Source organism: Argopecten irradians, chromosome 5 (genome assembly GCF_041381155.1).
Source record: "Argopecten irradians isolate NY chromosome 5, Ai_NY, whole genome shotgun sequence".
Lineage (NCBI taxonomy): Eukaryota > Metazoa > Mollusca > Bivalvia > Pectinida > Pectinidae > Argopecten > Argopecten irradians.
In genome coordinates, this window is record NC_091138.1 from 23,968,691 (window position 1) to 23,990,261 (window position 21,571).

Here is a 21,571-nt window from a genome sequence, read left to right on the forward strand (position 1 = left end):
AACACTGAGGTAAAGGCAACACTTATATACATACAAGATATCAGAGGATTGTTGGAGTCAACCACTGAATAATCTATAAGAGTTGGGTGGGCAGTTGAATAGACTACTTTCTTACAGTAGTTTGAAAAACATGTATATAAAATAAAAGAATTTCAAATTCATATGAAAATTCTTTATTGATAAAAACATAGACAATTTTTCAATCTAAAAGTTGTTTAACATGTGTTTACTATGAAATGTATATTGTCATGGCAAATTATTTAAAGTAAACTAATTTTTAATATAAAAGCAATAATCATCTATTCTGCATAGGAATGGTGCCAAGTTTCAACCATTTACCGTAACTCCCATATATAGGTATAAAAGTTAACATGCTTATGGCTGCTTTCCCTAAAGATGCTCCACCCCCGACAGGGCATAAATGATACCCACTATTTTAACAACAACTGGTGTTTAATCATATCTATATATGACTCATTAACATAAAAAATAATTTAAAAATAATTTATTTTGCTTTCGGTGCATGCGCTATCAGTACTTCATTCCATATCAGACATAGTGCTACGGTATTTTTTCGTGATCCAATTAATTATTTTTAATATTTTCATATTGAAGTAAAATTGGAAGCTCAAACTTTTTTAAGGTGATAATTGTGTAAAGTAAGTAACTTTTGTAACTGAAGAAAAATACTAAATCGTCTGTTCCTATTTTTGATAGAGAAAAATTACCATTTATCAGCGGTGGAGCATCTTTAATTAATCCTTTTGTCTGTAAAATTGTGTAAAGAAAATAAAAGAGAAAGCATATTAAAATAAATAAAGATAATTTGATTTTCCCTGTTTAGAAGTCTCTTCAAAGCAAGCATTTTCCATTGCTTAACACACAAACATGGCACACTGATTTTTAAAAAATGAAAAAGAATCAAAATGTTACTATACTTATTTTATTTACATTTATAGAAAAAAAATAAAACCTCTGAAAATACAATAAAACAACACAAAAATGTATCAAAAGTAGAAGAAAACGTATTTTGTATGAAAGGGATTTCATTTTTACTATAAAGTCAGTCAATAAGATCAGAAATGGTATGCCTCCATTAAAATTTTTCAAAAAATGCCTTGAAACGTATCATATAGCAACCATATCGGTAAAAGGCCATAGCTTAAATTGCCATTTTTGGGGGGTTCCAAGTTGCCAATTTCAATTTGTGTATAAAGACCAATTTGTTGTCCGTTTCTTTTTGTGATCTTTATAGACATGCTTTGACTAGCAGAATGTTTACAGGGTGTCATTGTCAACTTGTATGTACCTGTCTAACATGGGAAGTGGACCTGGTAAATGAGGAGATTCATCTTTTTCTTAGAAATCATCAAATCATGATGTACAGTTAAGTAACTCTGACTCTTAAATTTGACATCGCATTGTCACACATGTGGTAACTACATTTTATTTTTATTAGTTTAACGTCCTATTATCAGTCATGGTCATTTAAGGACGTGCCAGATTTGTTGGCGGAGAATAACCTGGAGTATCTGGAGAAAAGCATTCGACCAGCAGTCAGTATCTGGCAATTAACTGCCCCACACGGGTAACTATATAATGTAAAGATATGTAAATATTTTACAGTATAACCTGTCTTATCTGCATCCCTGTCTATTATGACATTATTTTATGGAATATCTGGAACCTGTCTATTTTGGCCAAATATGCTGGTTCTAAAGACATCAAGTTCAAAGACTGTATAATCACCTATATTGTTCAAATCTATTTCACATCTAGAAAAGTAAAGACGTTTGGATTTCTGATTTAAAGATAAAACTAAAACCAAATGTTCATAACATTTGCAAAACAAACAAAAAATGAAATAAATACCATGTTAAAAGATTTACAAAAGAAGAATATTTTATAACTAAATGAAAAAAAAAAACACAACAGAAAAGAACAATTTAACGAACACACTTGCGTATGAAATATGAATATACATAAAGAACCCTGTATATTAAAGATAACTATGATAATATGAACATTAATGATTTTTAAGTACTACATGTCATTATTATAACAATTCTTTACTGTAACATGTGCTTCACATATTAACCATATATTAAACATGTCATATACCAAGCCAGGCATGAACAGCAGTAATGACATAGGATAAAGGCACATTGACATTTGCATAACAATTAAACCAGAGCCCAGTTTCTTGAACATTCCTGAACTTAAAATTATCCATATGAAATCATTACAGAAGCTAAGGAAGGCTCCTTAACTTAAGAGTTTTCTTCTGCAATGCTTTCCTTTGATCAATTTTAAGTGAAGGAATGTTAGTGAAACTGGGACCAGGACTGTTGGCATAACAGACACACAGGGGGTAAGCGTGTATGAATCATAATCTAGAAAGACTATTATTTCCACATTACAACCATTTTTTGTGACCTGGAACCGTGCCTACCACTTGTGTGTTGGCATCAGACATACTACGACCATTATCATGACAAACAAGGTCTAGTGGCATGACAAAGAGGATTGTTGTCATGACAAACCAGGACTAGTGGCATGACAAACAGGATTGTTGGCATGACAAAGCAGGATTGTTGGCATGACAAAGCAGGATTGTTGGCATGACAAAGCATGACTGTTGGTATGACAAACCAGGTTTGTTGGCGTGACAAACTAAGACCGTTGTCATGACAAGGCAGGACTATTGGCATGACAAAGCAAGATTGTTGGCATGACAAAGCATGATTATTGGCATGACAAACTACAACAATTGGTATGACAAACCAGGACTGTTAAAGTAATGTTAAAGTAAATGGCTGTGTTTTGAAATGGCTATTTTTAATAGCTGCAAAGAAGGCAAGTTTACTGTATAAACATAAAGCTTAGCATTTACTAATGTGGATATATAAATAAGACTTCATTACAAACACTAACAATATAAACATCTCAATGACACTTCTAACAGAACATCGTGCTTGGGATTTTATCCACATCACACAAATGTTTGATATGTAACACATAAGTATCAGTTGTGATAATTTTCTGGTCTATACAAAAGGTTCAATACTGTAAACTAACTTGTATCCATGGCCACTTACTTTCATGTTTTTATGACCCTTTTTACAAAATTTTGTGATTTTGACTCTTATGGTTCTAATTTTCACTAGTATTTTTGCGACTTCTTACTGGCTGCGAAAAATATGTTGGTTTCCAGTATAAAAGTTAAACAACATGCTGTTGTTCATACAAATGTAACTACAGGTGTTTTTTTCATATAAGCTACAAATTATGACTTACATATACTAGTGAGCATCAATAATAAGCAACAAGTTATAACATACAGTCAATAATCTAAATAAACAACAACAATAACAAACAGATGGGAGTTATTACAAATAAACAACAAATAGTGACATTCAAATCGCATTACTGTAAACAAACTTTCAGACAAATCTAATAATTTCAGTCACAAAAGTTGTTTCAGTGATATTTTTGCAAAAAAAAAAAAAAAAAAAAAAATGTGAAAACAAGGAGGCCAACAATATTTTATCAGAACAAATTCTGCCTTAGAAACAGGTGAATATTCAATTTAGAAAACTAATTTAACAGTAAGGGGACTCATCCATTTGACATTCCAAAGCTTCTTGATTTTTAGGAAGGCTTTAGTATGTGTTTGATCACATTTACTTTGCTAGTTTTTGCTTGAATAAAGGAAATTATTTTATAAATGCCCCATATATAATTACATTAAATAAAGAAATATGAAGCGAATTTGTTTCTGGAAGACAGATATTTCAAATCGGATTGTTGCATGTAAAAATAGAAAGTAAAACCAATGGCCTTCTTCACAAAACTTGTATTATAAACCATGACTGGCTGAATGAGTAGAACTTCACGCTGCCAGCTTTTATTCGTTGATTGAGAGTGAGATTGAATTACAAAAACTGGAAGTTTCCCCGTCAAGGTCGATACTGGTGTTGGTGAAGGATACATCAGAACTGTAGCCCAGTAGGTGGCGATACCTCTCCACATCTGCCAATAGTAGTCTGTTCTCCTTACGCCAGTGTACTGTGCCATCAAACCCAGAGTTCCAGGGGAGAGGAGTAGACTGGGTCTCAGTGTTAGGACTGTAATCCACGCTGGTGGCTAAAACATGTAAAATTCAAGTCATATCATCTACTCAAGCCAATTATATTACCGTATTCGACCTAATAAGCCACCCCCCTCTCAAAACCTTATAAGCACCCTTTCCCCTTTTGCAGACTGATAACATGGAAACTATGTTGGTTTTTTTCATTGATTTCTTTTGCAAATTGTTTTATGGCTTACTTTGTAAAATTATTTTATGAATAGTTTGCTTCAATCATTTAAGCTCCCTGGAGTGCTTATTGGGTTGGATATTGTAAATCAGCCTACAAATGAATTTGACTGTGACTATAGCCAATTATAAACTTCAGCATATAAAAGCAAATGTTCAGTAATATGACATTTGCCTACTTAATTTACAGCAAAGTTACTTACATCTCGTTGGTAGCACTCTTGAATAAGGTCGATCTGAAATAGAGTAAGTAAACGTATGTACTGTATTTGCCATATTATAAGTCACAGCTTTATTCTAATCCAGTGTGACTTATATGTGGACAAAATCCAAAATCAGGTGATAGGTTAAAAAATATATTGTAATTCACATGTGAAGTCTTAGGTATAAATATTTCTCACCGATTTAGCAAACTCTTACATTGAAATAATCTTGAAAAAGTGTTAAGAATTAACATGCACTGGAAATAACATAAAGATGAAAACAATTGTTCAATAATTAAATTGGTTTAATTCACGTAAAATTGGTTGACTGAGTACTTCTGTATTCTTACTCCAATTGACTCGGATTCTTACATAAATCATAATACAGTAGATTCATAGTCAGGTACATAGGACAACATGATGTTTACAAAGCATTCCACACCAGAGTTGTAAGTCAAAACTTCTAAAATCTAAGGGAAAAGACAGATTTTAGAAAGATGAGAGGCCCATTTTATTGCTGCTGCCATGTTGTTTCATTATGAACTTAAATGCAAGTTTATTCAAATGTAAAATGAGGATGCAAAGATTTTAATTCTATAGTTCTTTAAATTTTTTATGTTTTTTAATCTTTCATTGTGAATAGACATGCAAGACACTGAATATTCGAATCCAGTGGGACTTATTACAGTGGGACAGAATGGACAGGGCTAACACTTTCCCCTCCTCCCCTGTTTTAATCAGAATACATAAACAGGATGAAACCTTAATTCGTTTTTATATTTGACAAGTGATTGTTACAGTTAAATATAGCCTCTGATTGATGTAAGATTTGTAGTATGCCTGAAACACAAAGTTCTTTTTGAGACTTACGGCGGAATGCTTGTGCTCGACCGCGCTGCCTGCCTCCTACCAATCCGCGCCTCAACTTCAAAGCCCTGGTAAGATAAAGGTAATCAGGTTGAGAAATGTTTTTAACCAATTATCTTGTAAGTTTTATTGACATGATAAATTGATGTAAGTAATAAATATAAATGAAATTTGCCGTCAATTTGTATACTTTAGCAGATAATTTTATTTGTCCTGATGAAGTCCAACAGAGGCAAAACCGGTAGACTACTACCTTAATAAATCTTAAAACATCCGCCTCCTGTCTGTGGAGATTGTCTCTTCTGAATAATAGATATAAGTTTACAGTTTTATGTAGTTACTTGGAGGCAAATGAAGTTACCTAGTATTCAGAAACATGCAATGATATACAATTGTTTCATGGTATATCAGTCAACAGTCAGAACTCTTTTCCCGAGGTGTTAGGACCAACCTGATAAACTGTTTATAGGATTGGTCCTAAAACTTAGGGGAAAGAGTTTTGACTGTTGACTGATATAGCATGAACCAACTGTTTTGTTACCTGAACCGCAATCTTAAACTTATCACAGCGCAGCTGCTGGCAAGAAAGTCTTTCGCCGAAAGAATATTTGGGTCAACAATTAATTATGACTACAACAATTAAGAGTATACAAAAGTTCTTCACGCCAGTCAACGAAGTATTAACTAGTCAATAGTTTCTGAGAGTTTATATATTTGTAAAGATTTTCAAGTAATATTTCATGTGAAACAGTCGACATTACTTTATCTACAATTATATAGAGAGTCAGGTAACAACAAAGTCTCTGACTAATCGTATGACGTCAACAACGGTGAGTTAACAAAGTTTACTCAAAGTCTGACACCTGCTCCCATAGAGATGCATTTATATCAGTCACTAGCACTAACAGAAAAAAAGATATAGGAGAGCCTCATTAATGTACTTAGATGGAGACTAACAAGAAGGATGCATTTACAGGACTAAGGTAGATGCACTGACACAGACAAGATAAGACTTACTCGGAGATGTTTGGTAAGGTAACTGGATCAGTGGACCACGAGTTAGTCTCCTTGTCAAATCTAAAACCTTTCCAGTGTTTGCTCTCAGTCCCCATGGTGGTTGAAGAAACACAAAAGACATCTCCAGTTTGTATATTGGTACAGTGGCTATCGTTTTCTGAATTATAGTTACTTCTGTAAAATCACAAATATTAGTTCATCAGTATTGAAAACAAGAGACCTTACATCCATTTCTGAAGTGAATATTTCAGATCAGATAAAATACTCTCATATCAGCTATGTTTAGAATATTTCAACTTTTGTCCAATAGAATAAATACCTTATACCAGATACATGTATACTGTTTGGTGACGGCTCTCATTACTTTTCAATTATTCTTGTTAACTTGAAACAAACGGGTGTTTAAATGGTACAGAACATTAATAACAAAAAAAACCTTTTTGACAGATTTGTTTGAGAACCCTTCAGTATTCCATGAATAGTAGCAATATCAGGGACTCCATTATCCTTCTGGGTCCTATACTTATCAAGCTTAAGGGTGATCTGGCTATTGTTCCGATGTCCAGGGTTCAAGCCCCGTTCTGGCCACTACATTTCTCCTCTCCTGTTACAATACCAGCGAGGCCAGAATCTTTCCCTCTCCTCAAAGTATGTACCGGTATTTAGAATGTAGATTGAGGTCTAACACTACACTGTCATGAGTATGGTATAAGTTTTCCAGTCGTTTGCAATAGGTTAATCAAAACTCAAGAAATTGAGTTGATAAAGAAAATATTCACACATCTACCTGATAAAGAAAAGGTCTCCACTGCCATGCTGCATTATCCATTGAAGTGCCCTGTCATATGCTAAACATAGAAACCAAGATGTGGAAGTCAACATGAGCACAACTTAGGTCAACATATTTCTAAATATGCATACCACTTATGTAACATCACAATGACTAGTATAATTCAGCAGTGCCAAAATCAACATTTAATCTTTTGAATCTTCCACTGTCAAATTGACAAACCTTTAAAATCTTTAATCAATGATTTTTTTTTTTTAAATTTTATCTTCATCTTCAATCTGAGAAGTGACCTTTTGATTTCCTTCCACTGGCAATTTTTCACATTTAATCATGTAATTGGCTACCCTTTTAAACTGTGGACTGGACTTACATTGTTTCATACTAAAGAATTATATACTTTACCCTTTGGATCTCTCTGTAGTTTGATCTCGACCACATTTGCATGTCTGGGGTCAGCCTGGGCCTGAAGGATGTGTGTGGCCTCCTCAAAGGTGCGATACACTAGATCTGTGTGTAAGGCTTGTACATCAGTGATGAATACTCCTACCTAAAGGTCAAGGCCAAACAATAATTACACCAGGTCTGTGTGATTGGTGATTACATCAGTGATGAATACTCCTACCTAACGGTCATTTCAAACAATAATTACATCAGGACAGTGTGTAGGGCCCATACATCAGTGATGAATACTCCTACCTAAAGGTCAAGGTCAAACAACAATTACTTCAAGTCTGTGTGATGGGCCCAGACATCAGTGATCAATACTCCTACCTAAAGGTCAAGGTCTAACAATAATTACACCAGGTCTGTGTGATAGGCTCATACATCAGTGATGAATACCCCTACCTAAAGGTCAAGGTCAAAGTCAAACAATAATTACACCAGGTCTGTGTGATAGGCCCATACATCAGTGATGAATACTCATACCTAAAGGTCAAGGTCAAACAATAATTACATCAGGTCTGTGTGTAGGGCCCATACATCAGTGATGAATACTCCTACCTAAAGGTCAAGGTCAAAGTCAAACAATAAATACACCAGGTCTCTATGATAGGCCCATACATCAGTGATGAATACTCCTACCTAAAGGTCAAGGTCAAAGTCAAACAAGGACATAGTCATTCAGATCCCCCGCCAATGGAGATATCAAAGCTGAAGTAAGTTTGATTGTGGAAAATTATGTGTATGAAAAAAACCAGGAAAAAGTGCAAAAAATGAAAACCTAAAAATAGCTGGTTTTAGAGTTTCAGCAATGTTTCTATGGTTACAGAAAAAAGCACAAAAAGTGAAAACCTAAAAATAGCAAAAGGCATTACTAGACCATAAGAACAATGTGTCTATGAAGTTTCATGGAAATATTTCTGCTGGTTTTAGAGTTGTGCTCCGGAAACGATTCTTACACAAAAATCTGCCATTTTCAGCAATGTTTCCATGGTTACAGAAAAAAGTACAAAAAGTGAAAACCTTAAAATAGCAAAAGGCACTACTAGACCATAAGTCTAATGTGCCTATGGAGTTTCGTGCATATATCTCAACCGGTTTTCCAATTATGCTGCAGAAACGAACCTGGTACAAAAATCTGCCATTTTCAGAAATGTTTCCATGGTTACAGAAAAAAGTACAAAAAGTGAAAACCTTAAGATAGCAAAAGGCACTACTAGACCATAAGACTAATGTGCCTATGGAGTTTCGTGCATATATCTCAACCGGTTTTCCAATTATGCTGCAGAAACGAACCTGGTACAAAAATCTGCCATTTTCAGAAATGTTTCCATGGTTACAGAAAAAAGTACAAAAAGTGAAAACCTTAAGATAGCAAAAGGCACTACTAGACCATAAGACCAATGTGTCTATGAAGTTTCGTGGAAATATCTCATCTGGTTTTAGAATTATGCTCCAGAAATGAACCTGGTACAAAAATATGATATTTTCAGCAATGTTTCCATGGTTACGGAAAAAATGCAAAAAAAGAAAACCTAAAAATAGCAAAAGGCACTACTAGACCATAAGACCAATGTGTGTATGAAGTTTCGTGGAAATATCTCTACTGGTTTTAGAGTTATGCTCCGGAAACCATTCGACAGACGGACAGACGGACGGACGGAACCCATTTGTATATCCCCCGCCAACTTCGTTGGGCGGGTATAACAATAATTACATCAGGTCTGTGTGTAGGGCCAATACATCAGTGATAAATACTCATACCTAAAGGTCAAGGTCAAAGTGAAACAATAATTACATCAGGTCTGTGTGTAAGGCCCATACACCAGTGGTGAATACTCCTACCTAAAGGTCAAGGTCAAACAATAATTACATCAGGTCGTTGTGTAAGGCCCATACATCAGTGAAGAATACTACTACCTAAAGGTCAAGGTCAAACAATAATTACACGAGGTCTGTGTGTAGGGCCCATACATCAGTGATGAATACTATTACCTAAAGGTCAAACAATAATAACATCAGGTCTGTGTGTAAGGCCCATACATCAGTGAAGAATATTACTACCTAAAGGTCAAGGTCAAACAATAATTACATCAAGTCTGTGTGTAAGGCCCATACGTCAGTGAAGAAAACTACTACCTAAAGGTCAAACAATAATTACACCAGGTCTGTGTGTAAGGCCCATACATCAGTGAAGAATACTACTACATAAAGGTCAAACAATAATTACACTGGGTCTGTGTGTAAGGCCTATACATCAGTGATGAATACTACTACCTAAAGGTCAAACAATAATTACATCAGGTCTGTGTGTAGGGCCCATACATCAGTGATGAATACTCCTACCTAAAGGTCAAGGTCAAAGTCAAACAATAATTACATAAGGTCTGTGTGTAGGGGCCATACATCAGTGATGAATACTCATACCTAAAGGTCAAGGTCAAACAATTATTACACCAGGTCTGTGTGTAGGGCCCATACATCAGTGATGAATACTCCTACCTAAATGTCAAGGTCAATCAATAATTACACCAGGTCTGTGTGATAGGCCCATACATCAGTAATGAATACTCATACCTAAAGGTCAAGGTCAAAATCAAACAATAAATACATCAGGTCTCTGTGTAGGGCCCATACATCAGTGATGAATACTCCTACCTAAAGGTCAAGGTCAAACAATTATTACATCAGGTCTGTGTGTAAGGCCCTTACATCAGTGATGAATTCTCCTACCTAAAGGTTAAGGTCAAAGTCAAACAATAATTACATCAGGTATGTGTGTAGGGCCCATACATCAGTGATGAATACTCCTACCTAAAGGTCAAGGTCAAACAATAATTACATCAGGTCTGTGTGTAAGGCCCATACATCAGTGAAGAATACTACTACCTAAAGGTCAAGGTCAAACAATAATTACATCAGGTCTGTGTGTAGGGCCAATACATCAGTGATGAATACTCCTACCTAAAGTTCAAGGTCAAACAATAATTACATCAGGTCTGTGTGTAAGGCCCATACATCAGTGAAGAATACAACTACCTTAAGGTCAAGGTCAAACAATAATTACATCAGGTCTGTGTGTAAGGTCCATACGTCAGTGAAGAATACTACTACCTAAAAGTCAAACAAAAATTACACCAGGTCTGTGTGTAAGGCCCATACGTCAGTGAAGAATACTACTACCTAAAGGTCAAACAATAATAACATCAGGTCTGTGTGTAAGGTCCATACGTCAGTGAAGAATACTACTACCTAAAAGTCAAACAAAAATTACACCAGGTCTGTGTGTAAGGTCCATACGTCAGTGAAGAATACTACTACCTAAAAGTCAAACAAAAATTACACCAGGTCTGTGTGTAAGGCCCATACATCAGTGAGGAATACTACTACCTAAAAGTCAAACAAAAATTACACCAGGTCTGTGTGTAAGGCCCATACATCAGTGAAAAATACTCCTACCTAAAGGTCAATGACAAACAATAATTACTTCAGGACTGTGTGTAGGGCCCATACTGCAGTGATAAATACTCCTACCTAAAGGTCAAGGTCAAACAATAATTACACCAGGTCTGTGTGATAGGCCCATAATCAGTGATGAATAATCACACCTAAAGGTCAAGGTCAAACAATAATTACATCAGGTCTGTGTGTAGGGCCCATACATCAGTGATGAATACTCCTACCTAAAGGTCAAGGTCAAACAATAATTACATCAGGTCTGTGTGTAAGGCCCATACATCAGTGATGAATACAACTACCTTAAGGTCAATGTCAAACAATAATTACATCAGGTCTGTGTGTAAGGCCCATACATCAGTGATGAATACTCCGTCCTAAAGGTCAAGATCAAACAATAATTACATAAGGTCTGTGTGTAAGGCCCATACATCAGTGAAGAATACAACTACCTAAAGGTCAAGGTCAAAAATTAATTACACCAGGTCTGTGTGTAAGGCCCATACGTCAGTGAAGAATACTTCTACCTAAAGGTCAGACAATAATTACATCAGGTCTGTTTTAGGCCCATACATCAGTGAAGAATACTACTACCTAAAGGTCAAACAATAATTACACTAGGTCTGTGTGTAAGGCCAATACATCAGTGATGAATACTCCTACCTAAAGGTCAAGGTCAAACAATAATTACACCAGGTCTGTGTGCATGGCCTGTACATCAGTGAAGAATACTCCTACCTAAAGGTCAATATCAAACAACAATTACATCAGGTCTGTGTGTAAGGCGCATACATCAGTGAAGAATACTACTACCGAAAGGTCAAGGTCAAACAATAATTACATCAGGTCTGTGTGTAAGGCCCATACGTCATTGAAGAATACTACTACCTGAAGGTCAAGGTCAAACAATAGTTACATCAGGTCTGTGTGTAGGGCCAATACATCAGTGAAGAATACTACTACCTTAAGGTCAAGGTCAAACAATAATTACATCAGGTCTGTGTGTAAGGCCCATACATCAGTGAAGAATACTACTACCGAAAGGTCAAGGTCAAACAATAATTACATCAGGTCTGTGTGTAAGGCCCATACGTCAGTGAAGAATACTACAACCTGAAGGTCAAACAATAATTACATCAGGTCTTTGTGTAAGGCCCATACATCAGTGAAGAATACTACTACCGAAAGGTCAAGGTCAAACAATAATTACATCAGGTCTGTGTGTAAGGCCCATACGTCAGTGAAGAATACTACTACCTAAAGGTCAAACAATAATTACACCAGGTCTGTGTGTAAGGCCCATACATCAGTGAAGAATACTACTACATAAAGGTCAAACAATACTTACACTAGGTCTGTGTGTAAGGCCCATCCATCAGTGATGAATACTATTACCTAAAGGTCAAACAATAATTACACCAGGTCTGTTTGTAAGGCCCATACATCAGTGAAAAATACTCCTACCTAAAGGTCAATGACAAACAATAATTACTTCAGGACTGTGTGTAGGGCCCATACTTCAGTGATGAATACTCCTACCTAAAGGTCAAGGTCAAACAATAATTACACCAGGTCTGTGTGATAGGCCCATAATCAGTGATGAATACTCACACCTAAAGGTCAAGGTCAAACAATAATTACATCAGGTCTGTGTGTAGGGCCCATACATCAGTGATGAATACTCCTACCTAAAGGTCAAGGTCAAACAAGAATTACATCAGGTCTGTGTGTAAGGCCCATACATCAGTGATGAATACTCCGTCCTAAAGGTCAAGATCAAACAATAATTACATAAGGTCTGTGTGTAGGGCCCATACATCAGTGAAGAATACAACTACCTAAAGGTCAAGGTCAAAAATTAATTACACCAGGTCTGTGTGTAAGGCCCATACGTCAGTGAAGAATACTACTACCTAAAGGTCAAACAATAATTACATCAGGTCTGTTTTAGGCCCATACATCAGTGAAGAATACTACTACCTAAAGGTCAAACAATAATTACACTAGGTCTGTGTGTAAGGCCAATACATCAGTGATGAATACTCCTACCTAAAGGTCAAGGTCAAACAATAATTACAACAGGTCTGTGTGCATGGCCTGTACATCAGTGAAGAATACTCCTACCTAAAGGTCAATATCAAACAACAATTACATCAGGTCTGTGTGTAAGGCCCATACATCAGTGAAGAATACTACTACCTAAAGGTCAAGGTCAAACAATAATTACACCAGGTCTGTGTGTAGGGCCCATACATCAGTGATGAATACTACTACCTAAAGGTCAATGTCTTCTGTATGATTAACAGACCATTATAACTCCTTTTGAAATATACACACGGAGCTGCCATTTGGTGTATATAGCCTTATATAAAAACATGACATTTTTGACTAAATAGAAATATTTTAATCTTACCGACAGTATTTTATCCCCTTCTTGAATGTGGGGTATTTTTTTCTTGATGATTCTTTTAACGTAGATTCCTGTCATGTTCCCACCTGTGATTTCTATTTTGTCCTTCAGTATGGGGGTAGATATTTTTATTGTGTACGTCGAAGCATTATCTGACTCACTGAAACAGGATAAGAGCACATGGAAAACATCAAAATACGTAAAGATACACAGCTTTCCCATGGTTCCCTATTTTCGTAGGAATTTTAAAAAACATCTTGTGTTCCCATAGGATAATACTTTGTTCAGCATCGTGATAAATCATCTCATCAGTGAACATTAAACTCAGTTATCTCCTCATAATATTTCCTTGCTTATGCACTTTGACAAACTATAGCAGATCACTATACAGTTTTCGAGGCAAAGAAATTGTGCATTTGTACAATGACAAGAGCTGTTGGAGAACAGCAAAGCTCGCCTATTCAAAAGAAGTTGATGTTCAAGTATTTACTATTTAAACATGGAAATATGACAAATTAACAGACTCAAAAAAAACCTAAAGGACCCCAAATTTGTTGTATTATCACATTCAGCATCCATACACATTAGGAAAATAAAATCATAAACATTTATGATGACTTATGCTTAAACAATTGACAAAATAGAAACTTGCTCAAAAACTTTAACATGGAAATATGACAAATTAATAGACTCAAAAACCCCCTAAAGGGCCCCAAATTGGTTGTATTATCACGTTCAGCATCCATACACATTAGGAAAATAAAATCATAAACATTTATGATGACTTAAGCTTAAACAATAGACAAAATAGAAACTTGCTCAAAAACTTTAACATGGAAATATGACAAATGAACAGACTCAAAAAAACCCTAAAGGGCCCCAAATTGGTTGTATTATCACGTTCAGCATCCATACACATTAGGAAAATAAAATCATAAACATTTATGATGACTTAATTAAGCTTAAACAATTGACGAAACAGAAACTTGCTCAAAAACTTTAACATGAAATGGGACGCCAACGCTGACGCCAACGCCGGGGTGACAACATTAGCTCCCCTTATTCTTCGAATAGGCGAGCTAAAAATTGGTAAAACTTGTCCTTATCTAATTCACTTCCAGATTTTAGCTCATTGATGAGAACCAGTAATTACTTTTTGATTTTTACATTTATAGTTTACATATTATGAGGGCCATGCACGTAAACAACTTTGGCTAAGGTCACTTTACAACAAACCTAGCAAAAACAAGTGAAAGAAATTTCTTAAAACTCAACTTAGGAACTACAGGCAGCTATTCTGACTTACAATTTACAATGACTGTGTGTATGAGGCCAGTCACAGCTATTGGGACTTATGATGACTGTATGTATGAGGTCAGCTACAGCTATTGTGACTTACGATGACTGTATGTATGAGGCCAGCTATTGTGACTTATGATGACTGTATGTATGAGGCCAGATACAGCTATTGTGACTTACTAAGACTGTATGTATGAGGCCAGTCAAAGCTATTGTGACTTATGATGACTGTATGTATGAGGCCAGCTAAAGCTATTTTGACTTACGATGACTGTATGTATGAGGCCAGCTAAAGCTATTGTGACTTAATAAGACTGTATGTATGAGGTCAGCTACGGCTATTGTGACTTATGATGACTGTATATTTGAGGTCAGCTACAGCTATTGTGACTTAAAATGACTGTATGTATGAGGCCAGCTACAGCTATTGTTACTTACTAAGACTGTATGTATGAGGCCAGTCACAGCTATTGTGACTTATGATGACTGTATGTATAAGGCTACAGCTATTGTGACTTATGATGACTGTATGTATGAGGTCAGCTACAGCTATTGTGACTTACTAAGACTGTATGTATGAGGCCAGTCACAGCTATTGTGACTTACGATGACTGTATATTTGCGGCCAGCTACAGCTATTGTGACTTATGATGACTGTATGTATGAGGCCAGTCACAGCTGTTGTGACTTACTAAGGCTGTATGTATGAGGTCAGCTACAGCTATTGTGACTTATGATGACTGTATGTATGAGGCCAGCTACAGCTATTGTGACTTACTAAGACTGTATATTTGAGGCCAGCTACAGCTATTGTGACTTATGATGACTGTATGTATGAGGCCAGCTATTGTGACTTATGATGACTGTATGTATGAGGCCAGCTACAGCTATTGTGACTTATGATGACTGTATGTATGAGGCCAGCTACAGCTATTGTGACTTACGATGACTGTATGTATGAGGCCAGCATGTCGTCCAGTACTGGATACTGACTGTTATCTTCTGATGTATGGTACGACTCGTCTGACTTGAAGGATTTATCTTCTTCACCTGTGTTCTCCACGTCCTCAGTTACAAACTGGCCGTCTATAAGCTTGCGCTGTCGACAGATCTTTCTTGGTGCATTATAATCATCCTCATCTTCTTTAAATGAAAAAGAAGCCACAGTATAAAATGAAGCATACTATTTTTGAAAGAGATATAGACAAGATCAAATCAATTCTAATACATAATAGACACAGCCCTTTATATCTCCAATCATGCTATTGTCTAGTCTGTGAGAGCTGTCTTTTCCCTATCCCACCTAAATATGGAGTTTTCTACCCCATCGAACAGAGACAGCTTCACCTCCGTTGAGGGTAAGATTTCTCTGTCTTACTGAGGGCAAGACAGCCTGCATGCGTGGAACATATTTGTTGCACACCAGAACTTGTAAAACATCATATAGGGATTGAATGTATTGTTCTAATTTTCATAGCGGCTATGAATAGCAGAAGCTATCTAACGTTACATATCCCGTGGAGCGCGTTAGCGCTCCTCGTAAGATATGTAGATAGCTTCTGGTATTCATTGCCACTATGAAAATTAGAAAAATACATTCAAATCATATATTTACATTACAATAATTATTGAAAATAAAAATTATTGAAAGGTTTTGATATTACATTTATAATTATGACACTCTTATACAACGAGAAACGAGATTAGTGGAACAGCTGGATGACGAAGTCGTTCCACAACGTCGTGGTTTTTGAGCTTCCGCTTTCTGGTCGACCTTTTTTTGCAAATGACAAACAGTAAACTGTGTAGTTCAATTGAACTTTCATATCACCTTTGATCCCTAAGTCATGCTTCATGTGCCTGCTGAACTTTGACCTAATGATCATCACAATCGGAAGTTCATATGTCTTCACATATTTCGTTGATGATTATCCAGTAAAAAGACTATTAAAATGGTTTTGATACAATATGTGTTAATTATTCTTTGATTTTGAATATGTCAAATTGATTTAGATTCCTTTTTGTTACAGTGCAACAATTTTAATCAAGTTTTTGACAAAGTAAAATAACAAGAGGCCCATGGGCCTTAACGGTCACCTGAGTTTGAATATATAATGAAACAAATTTAAAGACATATAAACACTATATACTAGGCCTTGAAGTTGGTCAGTGATTTATAAAATTTTATTTAATTTGACTTTTTAGTCTATGAAGAGTATTTGCTTCCATCAAACTTGTGAACTTAGAAGTATTTTTTGAAATTTTAATCATTTTGACCCTGTTTGGTCCTGCCCCTCTGGTCCCCAGGGGGTCATTGAGGACTGATATGGATGTTAAAGTGCTATATCTCAGGCTAATAATTCTAATCAAGTTTGACTCATTTCCTATGAAAATAATGTTCATAATGTTCATTAATATATTTTTCCTATTTAAACTAAAGTAAAATTGACCCCCTCCCCAAGGGGAAACGTGAGACCCTAGGGTCATATAATTCACAATTTTTATAAAACATCTTAAGACCTTTTTATCTATAAAGCGATTTTTATTCTACCATTTCCAGAATTTTAGAAGAAGATATTTGAAGTTTAAACATATTTTACCTTTCTTTGGCCCTGCCCCTCTTCACCCAGAGGGTCAGATAGGACGATGTTAAAATGCTATCTCAGGCTAATAATTCTAAGCAAGTTTGACTCGTTTCCTATGAAAATTGAGCAAAAAGTGCTCATAAATGTGTTTTCCCTATATAAACTATAGTAAACTTGACCCCCTCCCCAGGGGGAAACGTGAGACCCCAGGGTCATGTAATTCACAATTTTTGTAAAGGACCTTAAGATCTTTCTATCTATGAAGAGTATTTGATTCTACCACATCTGTGAGTAGAGAAGAAGATTTTTGAAACTTTACTCAATTTTACCCCTTTTGGCCCCTCCCACAGCCCCCTGGGGGGTGGGGACCATATAATTCACAATTTTGATTGGCCTTATGCCTTAGAAGGTTTGTGCAAAATTTCATTGAAAATGTAAATTGTTTATGGACATACAACGCACGACGCACAACGCACGATGCACGACGCAAGACGCACGACGACTGACAAAAGGCGATAAGAATAGGTCACTTGAGACTTCATCTCAGGTGACCTAAAAAGTTGATATATTTAGTAAATAAACATTTGCCTTTTTTGAAATCACAGTATGTGCAGTTTTTAACATTTTTGGGGAAAACTACAGGGACAGAAAAAGAATGAAAGTTAACCCTGTCAGTATGGAAGATATCCCTGTCAAGTATGGGAGTAACCCTGTCAAGTATGAAAGTAACCCTGTCAAGTATGGGATTAACCCTGTCAAATATGGGAGTAACCCTGTCAAGTATGGAAGTAACCCTGTCAAGTATGGGAGTAACCCTGTCAAGTATGGAAGTTAACCCTGTCAAGTATGGAAGTTAACCCTGTCAAGTATGGGGGATACCCTGTCAAGTATGGGAGTAACCTCAGCAATCAGTCTAAATATCTGCAATTCTGAAATTACACGTGAATCGAACGCATTGTGCTGTATCAGGAAAACGTTTTAATCTATGTCATCGTAGATCACATGTTTACAACTTTACGGTGGGTTTTCGAGTTCTAGCCTTTCTTCGTGACCTGTTTTGACTGTTCCATTATGCCTTTGTTTGTATTTTTGTTTAATGTTAGTATTTTTTCATTTGTGTTTGTTTATATGCTAAACCTAGGTCATTCATCACGCCATGTGTCATGCCTGTCGTTGAAAGTTTAAAGATTCTATCTACCAACTGCCAGGGTCTTGGAGATTTCTCAAAAAGAAAAGTCGTGTTTTCTTATTTAAGAACTAAACAGTACAATATTTATTGCCTCCAGGACACACATTTTACATCTGAGAAGGAAAATTCTAACTATTCATTCTAACTGGGGTTTGGACTGTGTATTCAACTCATTTAATTCTAACTCCAGAGGAACTGCTATACTTTTCAATAATGATTTTGAATATCAAATTTTACAGGAAAAGAAGGATAATAACAGTAATATTTTAGCCTTAAATATAACAGTTCAGAAAGAAAAAATATCTTTAATTACTTTATATGGACCTAACATTGACCAACCTCCTTTTTATGACGAGATATTTGATATTATAGAAGAGTTTGGAAATGACAAATATGTAATATGTGGAGAATTTAACATGATATTTGATCCTAAATTAGATTGTGATAACTATAAATACATAAACAACCCAAATGCAAGAAAGAAAGTTTTGGAATATAAAGACACTTTTGGACTAGTAGACACATTTAGAGAAAAGAACCCTAATACTAAAAGAGATACTTGGCGTAGAAAAAATCCACACAAACAGGCCAGATTAGATTATATACTGATTTCAGATAGCTTTTTACCAAGTCTCCCTTCTTCAAAAATTGAACCAGGTTATTGTTCGGATCATTCTTTCTCAATAATTAACTTGTCATTTAATAACTTCAAACGTGGAAAAGGTCTATGGAAATTTAATAATTCTCTCTTATTTGATAATGAATTTTAAACCTTATTGAATCTACAATAGAAATATCAAATCACAGTATGCAGTACCCGTATATAATATTGATAATATAAAAGATATATCGTCAGATCTTATAGTATTTAAAATAAACGACCAACTTTTTTTAGAAACTCTAATGATGGAAATTCGGGGTAAAACTATATCGTACTCAACTCATATAAAAAAAATCTAACGAAAGGGAACAAACTTTAATTAATGAAATTAGGGAATTGGAAAAAACAGGGCCAAATAATGCATCAGTAGACAAGTTAGAAGATAAAAAGAAGGAATTAGAAGAAATTAGAAAGCAAAAGATAAATGGCAGCATGATAAGATCTAGAGCAAAATAGATAAGGGAGGGAGAAAAACCAACTTCATATTTCTGTAACTTAGAATCTCGCAACTACACCAGTAAAATTATTCCATACATAACTAAAGAGTATGGAATGGTAATCTCTGATAAAAAAAAATTCTTGATGAATCTGAAAATTACTATAAAAACTTATATAAAGAAAACACAACACTAAATAATGTTAATCTTGAACAACTGCTAGAATCTTATACTGTTTCTAAATTATCTGAGCAAGAATCTTTAAATATTGAAGGACACCTTACTCTAAATGAATAAAAGAATACACTGCTAAAAATGAAAAATGATAAAAGTCCTGGCTCAGACGGTTTTACAGTGGAATTTTTGAAAATATTTTGAAAGCAATTGGGACCAAAAGGCAATAAACCTTGTGATGAATTAAGTAATTGGAGGCCGATAACACTTTTAAATAATATATATAAATTAGCATCTGGTGCAATTGCAGAACGATTCAAAAAAGTAATCAGTAAATTAATTAGCAATAATCAAACTGGATTTATCCCTGGAAGATATATAGGCCAAAATACAAGGTTAATATATTATGTTATGCAGTACACAGAGGAAAATAATATACCTGGACTTCTACTTTTAATAGACTTTGAAAAAGCTTTCGACTCGGTATCCTGGAACTTTATTGATAAAACTCTCAAGTACTTTAATTTCGGTCCAACAATAATCAAATGGATAAAAACTATTTAGAAAGAATATACAGTCAGCAGTAAATATTGGGGGAAATCTATCTAACTTTTTCCATATAGAGCGTGGCTGTCGTCAAGGTGACCCCGTCTCTTCATATATCTTTATTTTATGTGCAGAAATTTTATCCATACTACTAAGAAATAATGAAAATATTAAAGGTATACTTATACATGAAGATGAAATTCTATTATCACAATTTGCGGATGACACGTCTGTTATTTTAGATGGCTCTGAAAAATCTTTAGATCAAACTCTCAAATCACTAAATTTCTATGCTAATATATCTGGTTTAAAAATGAATTTCTCTAAGACCCAGGTAATTTGGATTGGCAGTATGAAATACAGTAATAATATGTTTAATGCTAATTTTAACTTGAAATGGGGAACCACTTGCTTTAATCTATTGGGAATTGAATATGATGTAGATCTTAGTAGAATAATCCAATTGAATTTCGACAAAAACTTGCAATCTTTACTAATATCCCAGTTCAACCATTTATTTATATCGCTTCCTAATCCTGATAATTTGTAAATTAAACAAATTAATAGTCTGTGCTTTGATTTTTTATGGAATGGTAAACCAGATCGAATTAAAAGAGACGTAATTATTAAAAAATATGAGGAAGAGCGGCTTAAAATGGTTCATCTAAAATCTTTTATAACTGCTCTAAAAGTTTCTTGGATTAGACGAATTTATTGTAAAGTAGGAAACTGGGATACTATTTTAAGATCTCTATTTGACAAACAAAAATAAGCAAATACTGGTATTGAACACTTAAAAACAGTCTAAAAATTGCAAAAATTTGTTTTGGAGAGATGTTCTAGAGGCTTGGTGTATGACTTTAAGTGCAAGTAATATTTACAAAACAAATATTTCAGAAAACCCTATTTGGTTTAATAGTGAGATCAAAATAAATCATAAAGTTTATTTTTAAGAAGTTATGGTATGAAAAGGGTATACTTTTTATCTATAACATGTTGATAGCAAACAAATCTATATATAGTCTAGTACAATTTCGTGAAAAGTACAATATTCAGACCAATTTTCTGGAATATCAAGGAATAAAAAACAATAACATTTTCATAGGAAACAATCATCAAAATTTTAACTTTGAAAAAATATAGCTCTTCCCAACATACCAATAAATCTCAAATTAATT

General features: G+C 34.9%; 1 protein-coding gene across 6 annotated transcripts in view; it reads right to left on the reverse strand.

The window, feature by feature from the left end:
* Window positions 1–3,489: 3,489 nt before the first annotated feature.
* LOC138323292 (caspase recruitment domain-containing protein 9-like) overlaps window positions 3,490–21,571 on the reverse strand; it is a 45,066-nt gene continuing 26,984 nt past the window's right edge. For 5 of the 6 annotated variants that reach the window (XM_069267786.1, XM_069267790.1, XM_069267788.1 and 2 more), the window contains 8 exons: window positions 15,746–15,944; window positions 13,506–13,662; window positions 7,598–7,742; window positions 7,193–7,253; window positions 6,406–6,579; window positions 5,392–5,456; window positions 4,522–4,554; window positions 3,490–4,146 (listed from right to left, as the gene is read on the reverse strand). In XM_069267786.1, the coding sequence (XP_069123887.1) occupies window positions 3,908–4,146; window positions 4,522–4,554; window positions 5,392–5,456; window positions 6,406–6,579; window positions 7,193–7,253; window positions 7,598–7,742; window positions 13,506–13,662; window positions 15,746–15,944 (1,073 nt within the window). In that variant the 3' untranslated portion in view covers window positions 3,490–3,907. The remainder of the gene's footprint in view (window positions 4,147–4,521; window positions 4,555–5,391; window positions 5,457–6,405; window positions 6,580–7,192; window positions 7,254–7,597; window positions 7,743–13,505; window positions 13,663–15,745; window positions 15,945–21,571) is intronic. The other variant, XM_069267787.1, reaches the window with a different exon arrangement.